The sequence below is a fragment of the Maniola hyperantus genome, chromosome 15 (assembly GCF_902806685.2).
Source record: "Maniola hyperantus chromosome 15, iAphHyp1.2, whole genome shotgun sequence".
NCBI lineage: Eukaryota > Metazoa > Arthropoda > Insecta > Lepidoptera > Nymphalidae > Maniola > Maniola hyperantus.
This window is the reverse complement of record NC_048550.1, coordinates 13,990,167-14,003,211: the sequence shown is the minus strand read 5'-3', so window position 1 is coordinate 14,003,211 and position 13,045 is coordinate 13,990,167. Positions and strand designations below refer to the sequence as shown.

General features: G+C 38.4%; 1 protein-coding gene across 1 annotated transcript in view; it reads left to right on the top strand.

Moving 5' to 3' along the window:
- Positions 1–13,045, top strand: part of LOC117989190 (metabotropic glutamate receptor 2-like) — a 221,558-nt gene that overhangs the window by 149,904 nt on the left and 58,609 nt on the right. The window contains exons 8-9 of the mRNA XM_034976516.2: positions 6,674–6,925; positions 8,164–8,338. Coding sequence (XP_034832407.1) covers positions 6,674–6,925; positions 8,164–8,338 — 427 coding nt within the window. The remainder of the gene's footprint in view (positions 1–6,673; positions 6,926–8,163; positions 8,339–13,045) is intronic.

The following is a 13,045-nucleotide window of genomic DNA, read 5'->3' as shown; positions in this document are numbered from 1 at the left end:
TCCCACTTGATATAGTTATCTTAGTTCGAAAATTGAAAATATTAATTATTAGTTTATGACCACAATTTAATTTTTTTTGTGTGATGTGACCACAAATTCACGGTTTCAGATTTTTCCCCTAAAGCCAGCTGTGAGATCTACCTACCTGCCAATTTTCATGATTCTAGGTCAACGGGACTCTGTAGTACAGTCGTATTTTATCGACATTTTGCACGATAAATCAAAAATTAAATTGCATAAAAATAAATAGAAACCTGTTATACAATGTACATTGTACAAGTAAAGCTCTTTCGTATGACACCCCACTTGAATTTAATTTTCTAAATTCAGCTATCTAATCAGCCAGAACTTCATGACCAACTGTGTCGCATACGTGTCCCTGAATCCAACAGTAATCTTCGTCCACGAAAAAATAAACTTTTCGTGGTCCCACATCATCGCACTGTTGCTAGATCTATGTCACCTATACCCCGTTCATTAGCATCATTCAACGCGCTTTTGGACAATAATGCTCAATGGGACCCATTTAATGATGGGTCTATAATACTGGTTCGGGAGTTACTGAAGTACGCTGAGAGCATTGCATGAATATGTCATTCAATGTTCTCAGCGTACATATTCAAAATTCTTTGATCTTTTCTCGTTTTGTATTTTATGTCTTTTTTCTTGTACCTTTATTTGTATTTAAATTTATTATTAATCATCTAGTTAGTGTAAGTGGCACTGCCGTTCTAATTAGATATAAAATAAATAAAATAATAATAAATAATAAATAAAGAAATGATAGCCTAGTGGTTAGAAGTTAGAATAACTCCGAAAATCTAGAGGTCTCTAATCTAGTGGAACTGGGGTCGAATCCCTGACTTCCCGAATAGGTGGATGTCTTAACTATTAAGCTATCATGGCTCTAACTTAACTCTAACTTAGGTTCCCTTAAAGGAAAGTTAGTGAACTGTTACCACTTATCACCTCCACGCAGCTGCGTCGCGGGTCATTTCTCGCTAAACTGGTGACGGAAATTGGATCCGAGCTCATCAGTTAGCGAAGCTTACTGATGAGTAAGTCAACTTGTGGACCAGAAAATTAAAGTGTTACCCATACTGATATTACAAATGCGAAAGTGTGTCTGTCTGTCTGTCTGCTAGCCTTCCACGGCCAAACCGTTTAACCGATTTTAATGAAATTTGGTGGAGAGTTTGCTTATATCCCGGGGAAGGACATAGGCTACTTTTTATCCCGGAAAATTTAAGAGTTCCCACGGGATTAGTAAAAAACCTAATTCCACGCGTACGAAGTCGCGGGCATCAGCTAGTTTCTTATACGATGGTACGGAACCCTTCGTGTGCGCGTCCAACTCGTAATTAGCCAATTTTATTCTAGTTAATAAATGGCGGTTTCAAATGACAAGCTTAAACCAGTGGCCCTACCGCGGTTGTTTGACAGCTACAATGTCACGATCGCAATCATCTCTGATTGGTTAATGCTCGCTCACTATTGGCCACAATGCATTGTTGCAACAAGAATCGCACAAATTCGGCCAATCAGATCAATTGTGATTGTAATAATGATTGATGCAGGTTTAAGACAATCGCCCTACTGTAGAGCGAGAGCCAGCGCGTGCCAGACCTTCCAAAGTGGTAAAATGTGCCCCCCCCCTGTAACTTCTAAAATAAGAGAATGATAAAACTTAAAAAAAATATGATCTACATTACCTACCATGCAAACTTCCACCGAAAATTGGTTTGAACGAGATCTAGTAAGTAGTTTTTGATTTATCGTGCAAAAAGTCGATAAAATACGATTGTAGTACGGAACCCTCAGTGCGCGAGTCTGATTTGCACTTGGCCAGTTTTTTTTCAGATAGCAAAGAACTGCTGGCGCGGCCCGTTATTGCAAAAGCTCGGGTATTAAGTTCCATATCAACGGAAATGATGGAAAAGCGAGTTTTATTTGGCGAAAGCTCTCTTTGTTCATATTACAATGCTCTCTATAAATGCAAATTGATTATTACGTTTAGTTCATTGAAAGAGTAATTCAATCTAGGTGCGTCTTTTGAAGTGTAAACTTCTTTAAGCGCGCTGGGAGGTTTTGGGATCGGTAAAAACTTTAGGTCGCCTCAACGACATACTAATTTTGCTAAACTAAACTAAAAAATGTCAATTAAATACGATTGCAGTACGGAACCCTCAGTGCACGAGTCTGACTCACACTTGGCCGGTTTTTTATTTAGGTAGTCGTCTAAAAAGTAATTTTCACTCAAATATTTACATTAATAGCTCTAGTGCAAGATCGCCATTCCAGCACCTTGGGACCCCAACGCTTCGGTTCTTGGACAAACCAACAAACCAATAAATCTACAAATAAACTCGTACTTTCGCATTTATAATAGGTATGTCAAAAGTCAAAGTCAAAGTCAAAACAGGTAAAAAATATTCAAAATAGGTAAAAAAATTACGCTTTTTGATAGTCTGTTTGCATTTGTAAGATAAAGTGGTGATAACACAAGGCTGTTAAGCAACTCATTCCCAAGCTTTTTTATCATTTAAATAATCCTTTACATTGTAATAGGATTTGTCATGATTGTATGAATATAGATGATGTGAAAAAATTATCACCTCATCTTTTAAAAATCTGCCTGGTCGACTGAATGTATTTCCTCTCCGCTCCGCTTAGGTGGAAACTGGACCATAGTAGGTATATTGCAGTTACAAAAGATAAATTACAAAAAGAAGTGAACAATTTTGGCAGTTCGTAGAGAATATGAAAGCGCAAATTGGAAACAGAAGCCCCGCACAAATCAGCACAACAAAGAGTAGAGAACTGGGAACGCGTTTGTATGTAGTTTCATATCGATGGGTATGATGGAGAGTCGAATCGCTTACGCTCGCGCGCACTGAAATTTGCTAGAAGTTACAAAAGACAAATTACAAAAAAAAGTGATAAATTTTGCGATATAGCGGATTTTATCCACAAATTTTAGGCATACAATATGACTGGCCCAGTAACATTGAAGCATCAAATACCTTCTCGCTATGTTAATAACACATGACCCTTGTGTACATTACCCAGCAGCCTATTGCCTATAAGTATAAGCGGCAAGGTCATAGGCTGTGAAAGCAGATAGGCCGCACGCAGTTCGCTAAACGGCAATCACGCCTATTGACGAGACGCGAGACGCCGATCCAATCTGTGCGACCACTTTAGCGGCAAATTGTCTCTCAGCTGCTTGCGGAAGATAACCACACTAGAACATATTTGACGATGGTGAAAAACTATCCTATACCACAGTATGAAGAGAATACATACTTACTATCCTTGATCTGTGGAACAAGTCAAGTACCTAGTCTTTTTTTTTTTTTTCGCTCTATACTTTTTTTATTATTATTACAATAAAACTTAAAGCTAGCCTTATCTAATTACTATATACTTAAATCATGACCGCGTAGAATGGTGCCAAGAATACTGGCTGCATTTCCGCGCTGGACAGCCAGGCTGATCCGTTGCGCAAAAAATGAGCCAGCCCTTCTGTCACCAGGTGAGGCTATTAATCGCGGTGAAATGTCTCGTAAAATTTTTTTAGCACTAAGACTCCATGGCCCCAGGGTCTCCACGGCAAACGGCACAAAAATGTAACTCTCTATAAGAGGGGCATACTCTGATTACATACACCTAGTCTGATTTTTATTTACTTACACAAAAAACTACATACGATTTTCGTAAATTGCCTTCATACTAAGTACAATGTCTGTCCTTTTCATATTATATTAGTAAGAAGAGGATGTGAATGCTCTAAAATTTAGCTGTGCTCAGAATCCGTACTATTTTCTGTCCTTTTTAGGGTTCCGTAGCCGAATGGCAAAAAACGGAACCCTTATAGATTCGTCATGTCTGTCTGTCTGGATGTATGTCACAGCCACTTTTTTCCGAAACTATAAGAGCTATCTGTTGAAACTTGGTAAGTAGATGTATTCTGTGAACTGCATTAAGATTTTACACAAAAATAGAAAAAAAACAATAAATTTTGGGGTTCCCAATACTTAGAACTGAAACTCAAAAATTTTTTTTCATCAAACCCATATGTGTGGGCATTTATGGATAGGTCTTCAAAAAAGATATTGAGGTTTCTATTATCCTTTTTTTCTAAACTGAATAGTTTGCGCGAGAGACACTTCCAAAGTGGTAAAATGTGTCGTCCCCCCCCCTGTAACTTCTAAAATAAGAGAACGATAAAACTAAAAAATATATATGATGTACATTACTATGCAAACTTCCACTGAAAATTGGGTTGAACGAGATCTAGTAAGTAGTTTTTGATTTATCGTGCAAAATGTCGATAAAATACGATTGTACTACGGAACCCTCAGTGCGCGAGTCTGATTCGCACTTGGCCGGTTTTTTTAGCAACATTTAAAAGAAAAGTAAGTATGCCGATATTCTAAATTTATTTTTATTTTATTTTTTGTATTTTAAAATTATTCTAAATTTAGTTTAGAGAAAAATATCAGATACGACGTCATTATTCCCTACCGTTACTCAGTAATTTCAGCCACGATCATTACTTTTAGGTTCTAACAATTATAAGAAGGATCGCTGAGTCACTGAACTCACAATTAATGGGGATAATAAAAAGCGGGTATTGGCCCACCAATCTCGCAGACCCCTATTTGAAGGTAAAAGAAACTTACAAACTAAATGATCGACTTTAGAGTTTAATCATCGTAATAATAAATGTAACTTAATTAATATAACTTTGTAACTACAATTTTGGTACATCTAAATATGTAAAAGGAAAGGGTGGCTGACTGACTGACTGACTGATCTATCAACGCAAAACTCAAACTATTGTACGGATCGGGCTGAAATTTGGCATGCAGATGGCTATTATGATTTAAGAAAGGATTTTTGAAAATTCAATCCCTACGGGGGTAAAATAGGGGTTTGAAATTTAGGTATGTAGTCCACGCGGACGAAGTCGCGAGCATAAGCTTGTGAAAAATAAAAAATAAATAATTTCAAAGTTTAATCATAGGTAATAATGTCATCAATAATGCCATTAAATCATCCCGTTTTACCCTTTGGGTACGGGTCCCTAAAAAGGAAGGCTGACTTGTCACTGGTGAAGGAAGGGTCACTGAACAAATGTAGGCAATAAAAACCGGCCAAGTGCGAGTCAGACTCGCGCAATGAGGGTTCCGTATTATACAGTCGTATTTTTTTGACATTTTGCAGGATAATTCAAAAACTACGATACATAAAAATAAATAAAAATCTGTTTTAGAATGCACAGGTAAAGACTTTTCATATGATACCCCACTTGATATAGTTATGTTACTTAGAAAATTGAAAATACTAATTAATAGTTCATGACGTAATTTAATTTTTTTTGTGTGATCTAACCCTAAATTCACGGTTTTCAGATTTTTCCCCAAATGTCAGCTATTAGATCTACCTACCCGCCAAATTTCACGATTCTATATCAACGGGAAGTACCCTGTGGGTTTCTTGACAGACAGACAGACAGACAGACAAGAAAGTGATCCTATTTTTTCCGTTTTTCCTTCTGAGGCACGGAACCCTAAAAATTGGTCCACCAATCACGGCCCCCTGTCGGCAGGTAGGGGAAACTTCAAAACTCGATCATCTAATACCCTCAGGTGCTACCAGCCCCTCGGGCCCTCCGTTCCTCTCAATCATATTTCACCTCGCGGGAATAATGCCGTTCGCAGGATCACCATAATTCATTTTATGTCGAATTGAGTTGATATTTTATTTATTTCATAAAACGATCTGGCTTTTTTCTTCCATTTGAAACAAAGATATCTACTGTATATTATTTGAGTGATTATACTTCTAATTCTAATTCTAAATACTAGCTTATGTTTGCAACTTCGTCCGCGTGGCTCACACAAATTTCGAACCCCTATTTTACCTCCTTAAGGGTTAAATTTTCAAAAATCCTTTCTTAGCGGTTTTACCGTCATAATAGCTATCTGCATGCCAAATTTCAGCCCGATCCGTCCAGTAGTTTGAGCTGTGCATTGGTAGATCAGTCAGTCAATCAGTCAGTCAGCTTTTCCTTTTATATATTTAGATAAGTTATAGTTTTAAATTTATCAGTAAACTAGCGGACTTGCCGCGCTTTCGCTCTAATAGAAATTATGAAAATCTGTGATTACCTAGATGGACTTTACCTAAAAACCCCAAATACCTGGTCGCGTACTTCTTAATTTTTGCCCAAAAGCCTTACTCATAGATATAATATAGGAAAATTACGGACTTTCATACGGACTAATAAATAAACAATCATCCCTTATAATCTTGGGGCTGGATTTTCTAAAAATCCTGAAACGTATATTGAATTCTTCATTTTTAACTAAAAATCCAAATGCGAATTTTATAAAGATATACTTAACCTAAACAATGCGTTGGAAAGAAAGCCATTTCACTATAAGAATGTTAAATATGCATGTGGAAGGAAAAAGAGGAGAGCACGACCAAAAAAAGGTGAATGGATTGCGTGAAAGAGGATATGCGTGTAAAAGGGGTGGATAAAGCGTTGACGGATGACAGAAGTGAGTGAAAGAAAAAGACATGTTGTGCCGACCCCACGTAGCGTGGAATAAGGTAAGAAAGATATAACCTAAAAAAAGTTACAATCGATTCATTTTGTCAGGTGCTATAATCTTCGGTTCGGACCAAGAAGTTGCGGGCGTGATGCGCGCTGTGGAACGGTTGAACGCGACCGGAGCCTTCAGCTGGGTGGGCTCCGACGGCTGGAGCGCCAGGACTCTGGTCTCGGACGGCAACGAGAGGGCGGTGGAGGGCACCATCAGCGTCCAACCCCAGGCGAACGATGTCAAGGGATTCAAGGAGTACTTCCTGAGCTTGAATGTCAACAATAATAAGAGGAACCCTTGGTTCGTTGGTAAGTGTGGAAATGGATATGTATATCTTCAAAATCCACCCTCATTCCACCCTCCTTTTTCTACAACCGCACCGCACGCCACCGCAATCAATTCCACCCTCACCACCTGGGTTTCTGGAGCACTTCGACCATCCGTTGTGCCAGATCCTTTTTCCACGCACATGCAAACTGTGGAATCAACTCCCTTCAGCGCGGCGGTGTCCCCTTTAGATTACAACATGGGGTTATTCAAGGGACCAAAAAATTCCTAAAAGGCCGGCAACGCATCGGCGGTTCCTCTGGTGCTGCAAATGTTAATGGGCGGCGGTAATCACTTAACATCAGGTGACCCGCCTGCTCGTTTGCTCGCTATCTCTATTTAAAAAAAATACTTATACAAACTGTATAAGTAAATATTTTGAAGAGGCATGTTTTAGTCAGTTTAGATAAAGTTTTGTGGATACTTGGAATAAATAATAAAATAATCTTAAAAATCTCCTCCAAGAGAGATCGTTATATTATTTTTCATTTATTGGAATAAACTTATAATATCTCTTCATCGTTTATAAGTTTTCAGAAATATATTATTTTTAGTTTTATTGCCAATTTTCTGGTAATAATATAATAATGATTATATTGGGTCTACATTTAATATTTATTTATTTATTAAGTACTTTTTATTTAGACAAAAAGTTGGTTTATAATATTATTTGACAGCTTCTCATATAAATATGATTTTTTATGACTTCCCGACATATTATATATTCCCGATAAATTCAATGTAGTCCCATGATGGAGTCTTACTAAACTATTGTGGGTGAGAAGTCAGACATTTTGACACAAACTCGGCCTGCGGGCTAAGAATAGGTACAATAGAATAGAAATATTTCTATTCAGATAAACTTTTATAATAATTAGGTACTTTTGATTCGTACTCGGTTGCTCTTTTCAAAGATTTAATTTACAATAATTATTATGCCATTAATTGCAGTCCCACGCATTGCTGGAGCGAGCTGCAGATCAAACCCACGTTCTTTTATCATTATTTTTTTTATTTTGTATAGGCTTGTGTTGTGACAATCATGCTTAAAAAATAAATGACGAGGTCTAGGTTGGAGCGCGCTTGCCTAGAATAGAAAAAATGTCTATTCACTCTTTATAATTTAGGTACATATCGAAGATTATGTAAAATCCATACTTTTGATAGATTTTTTTAGAAATTTGTGGCCCGCTGCGTTAACAGACACATTTTTCTGCAGAGTTCTGGGAAGACCACTTCCAATGCCGATACCCTGGCAGTCCACGGACCCCCTACAACGGCCAGTACCACAGAGCTTGCTCCGGCCTGGAGCGCCTCACGGACAACAACACCGAGTTCGAGGGACAGTTGCAGTTCGTTTCTGATGCTGTCATGGCCTTCGCTTACGCCATCAGGTAAGTGGAGATCTGTAGACATTAAAAACCTCTTAGGAAATGTGGTTAGGTTGGGGGGGGGTGTCAGGGTTCCTTTTTTTGTCTGGAGATTCGCAACCATAAAAATAAGTACCTAAGTATATTGGAAACTATATTATTTTAATATACCTATATCATCCAACCTCTATTGGAAGTTACAGAGAAATCTGATACACACACAAAATTTTGTAATAAGGTTTCGATTGTTCAGCCAATATCAGCTAATATAAAAGCCAATATCAGATCTTATTTCGTACGGTTCCATTCTTTTTCATCTCCCGTAGGTAATGACTTGACTTGACACACAGAAAGCAGGACGACCTTAACGCGCGACAGAAACTGAACGACTGGCAGGAACTGTACTGAACTGATACTGAATTGTATAGGTCTTTTATAGGGTACTAGCCGATGCTCGCGACTTCGTCTGCGTGAATTTAGGTTTTTAAAAATCCCGTGGGAACTCATTAATTTTCCGGGATAAAAAGTAGCCTTTGTTATACTCTCTGTCCTTTCAATTATTACTAGGTATGCCAAAAATCGAGCCCAACCTGGAGGTTAGGTTATTGCTTTTTATTAGCAAGATTGTCGTCGAGCGCAAGCCTAGATCTCTGAATAATATTAATATAAACTAGCTTATGCCCGCGACTTCGTCCACGTGGACTACACAAATTTCGAACCCCTAAACCCCCTTAGGGGTTAAATTTTCAAAAATCCTTTCTTGGCGGATGTTCACGTCATAATAGCTATCTGCAAGCCAAATTTCAGTCCGATCCGTCCAGTAGTTTGAGCTGTGCGTTGATAGATTAGTCAGTTGGTTAGTCAGTCAGTCAGTTAGTCAGTCAGTCACCCTTTTCTTTTATATATTTAGATTAAATACATGACTTTTCAACCCGGGTGATTTCAAGGTGGACCGTCAGTTTTGTAATAAAAAAAAGGTATAGGTATCTATCGCACGTCGCTGCCGCCGTACGTCGAGTGTGTTAAAGCCCTAAGTCCTTTTGGGACGCAATTTAAATACCAAAATACGGCAATTTATTATACGATCCGTGGCTTAGGACCAATTACCGACTCCTATCGTTTTGTGATAGAATCAGTTTTGTTCGCATAAAGGACTTTTTGGGACGTTTATTAGCTTTGCAAGGTACGAATATGTATTTTCATGTAAATTTTGGCTACTGGGAAATTCGCTGCGTAGTATTTATTTTTGAGACTTTCCATAATAATTGTTATTGTTACCTATGTTGAAATAATACCCGAATGTAAGCTTACATGGATTTAGGTTAAGTTAAATACTATACTTATAATATACTATACCTACATATAATCATCATTTGCGGACGTCCGTAATCCACTATTTAGAGCCTCAATAGCTCAACCGGTATAGGAGTGGACTCAAAACCGAAAGGTCGACGGTTCAAACCCCGCCCGTTGCACTATTGTCGTACCTACTCCTAGCACAAGCCTGACGCTTAATTGGAGAGGAAAGGGGAATATTAGTCATTTAATATGGCTAATATTCTTTATAAAAAAAAAAAAAAAAAAAAAAACTATTGAAAATAGGCCTTCCCAAGCTGATCTGATTCCCATCTGTTTTTAACATTCTATTTCGATTGAATGCATACTGTCGTCTGGCTTGAGCCAGGAACAATTTTTAGAAGGAATTCGCGCGCAAGAATTCTCTTCTATGCGTCCTTAAAATTTCATAATGACGTTACATAACAACGAAATTCTATGCGTTTTCATTTGTGCGCGCAATTTTTCATTAGTTTTGTGTTCGACTGGTAAGTTCATTTTTTTCTTCTCATCGCAAGTTGGATTAGATCAACAAGTTCTGGGGAAACTTATTCATGTGTGTATGAGACCGGTTTTTGCGAAACATTTACGGTAAATTATTAAGTGATCAATTTTCAGTCGTCTTCACTCAGTAACTGTCTAAGTAATTTTCAGTCGTCTGCAATAGTCTTGACTCAGTAACTGCCTAAGTAATTTTATTATTGACAAGCTACCATCTTACGGACTACCAGTGAAGCTGTGTAATTGGGTCGCCAGTTTCCTTGACGGTCGCAGCATCAAGGTCGCTGTCGACGGTTTTTGCTCGGAACTCAAACCCATCAATGCTGGCGTCCCTCAGGGCTCGGTGCTATCGCCCACACTGTTCATCCTGCATATCAATGACATGTTGCATCACAACAACATCCATTGCTATGCGGATGACAGTACGGGTGATGCCCTGTACAAAGGACATACACAGCTTTCTCGCGCAGTGCTGGAGGAGTGTAGAGCCAAACTTGTGTCTGACATAGAAACCTGCCTAGGTAAAGTGTCAGAATGGGGCGCACAAAACCTAGTGCAATTTAACCCAACTAAAACACAAGTTTGCGCGTTTTCCGCCAAGAAGTCCCCTTTTACACTGCCTCTTCTCTTTCAGAGCACTCCCCTCACACCTTCCAACAGCATTGGGATCCTTGGAGTCCACATTTCGAGCGAGGTTCAATTCCGCGATCATTTGGAAAGCAAGGCCAAATTAGCCTCCAAAAAGCTTGGGGTGCTCAACAGAGCAAAGCGGTACTTCGCGCCCGAGCATAGGCTCCTACTCTATAAGGCGCAAGTCCGCCCTCACATGGAGTACTGCTCCCACCTTTGGGCTGGAGCACCCCAGTACCAACTCCTTCCATTTGATCGGATCCAAAGGCGGGCTGTTCGACTTGTGGACGATCCCAAACTAACCGCCTCGTTGGAAAGCCTGGAGCACCGCAGAGACGTTAGCTCTCTATGCGTGTTCTATCGCCTGTATAATGGGGAGTGCTCTGAAGAGCTTTTTGACCTCATTCCACCCTCTTTTTTCTACAACCGCACCGCGCGCCACCGTAAGGAATTTCACCCTCACCATCTGGGTGTCTGGTGCACTTCGACCGTCCGCTGCGCCAGATCCTTCTTTCCACGCACGTGCAAACTGTGGAACCAACTCCCATCGGCGGTGTTCCCACTAGATTATAACATGGGGTTATTCAAGGGGCGGACCAACAAATTCCTAAAAGGCCGGCAACGCATCGGCGGCTCCTCTGGTGCTGCAAATGTTCATGGGCGGCGGTAATCACTTAACATCAGGTGACCCGCCTGCTCGCTTGCTCGCTATATCTATTAAAAAAAAAAATAAAAAAAAAAAAAAAAAAAAAAAAAAAAGCTTTTAAGAAAAGAGTTGTTTTTTTTATAACAAATAAATATTTTATTTTGAGAAACAAATCTTTTCTTTGAAGTCTGTAAGAGATATTTAAGTATTTTTCATGTTTTTACTTACAGTCGGTATTTTCCATGAAAAAAATTCGTCAGAGGAAAATTTTGTAAAAATTCTCATCAGAACTTGATTTAATAATAAATGTTGTATTTTTTTATAAAAGAATACTTATTATAATAATCAATAATATATTTGATAGCTACTTACGATGAAAATACAGCTAAAGCAAAAAAATATTATTATTTGTTCGTCAGAAATATTTTAATACTAGCTGATGCCCGCTACTTCACGTCAAAATCACGTCGATCCGTTGCTCCGTTACAACGTGATTGAAGGACAAACCAATAAATAAAGACACTTTCACATTTATAATAATATGGATAATAAACATTAAATAATTTACTTAGCCATCGATATAAATGACAAGTTATGGTCAAGTGAACAAAATTTTTCACGGTTTTGAAACCAAATAAATCAGCGCCACCTCTTATATACTAATGAACGACCCGTTTGAAATCCAAACGTCAGTGAGGTTGCATTGGTGCATAAGCACCAATGAGTCGGTGCCATTTTGTTTGTTCAATAACTCTGTCCATACGAAGTAATGTAACAAATAAGTCAATGTACTTAGCATGAATTTTATATTTTATTACTTGTAACAGTTCCATGATTTTTTTTTGTATATATGTAAGGCTTTGAAATTGAAAAAATCAAAATAGAAAACTGCTATTTTCAGAATAGTATTTTGGAATGTACATATTGAAATCGTCCATCTACTATTCTAACCTTTATTGGATAATAAATCTCTGTAAATGGCGGGAACGTAAAAGGGTGACATTAAATCCCAAAAATGGCACTAAAAAAGTATTATAGTCACTTTTATTGCAAATGTTTTGGCATGGTCACTTTTTATTTATTACTTTTTTATTTAATTTTCAGAATAGTAATTTATTCGTTTGTCACACGCAATTTATTTGTGTTTTTCGAGTCACAAATGTGTTTATCAGTAGGTATATTGTCCGCGACTTCGTCCGCATAGATTTAGGATTTTGTAAATCTCGTGGGAACTGTTTGGTTTTCCATGATAAAAACTTGGCTGCGCGTGCAAAGTCCCCTAATGGACTAAGAGAAGGCGCGTGCTAGACCGTCGTTATTTTATAAAAGCTGAAAGTTTCTCAGCGTATTGTTCCCAACACTGGGAGGAACGTTTGTTTGGATCATGGTGGCATAAACCTTAACTAATTTATTGCCAAGAATAGGACGAATTGCTAATATTTAAAAAAATGATAGTGAACGGTACGAGTTGCGAATGGGATGAGATGCGAACGGGACGTGTTGCGAACGGGACGTGTTGCGAACGGGACGTGTTGCGAACGGGACGAGCTGCGAATTGGACGAATCGCGAATTGGACGAGCTTGAAACTAAACAAAATTGCATCAAAAACAAAAATTCG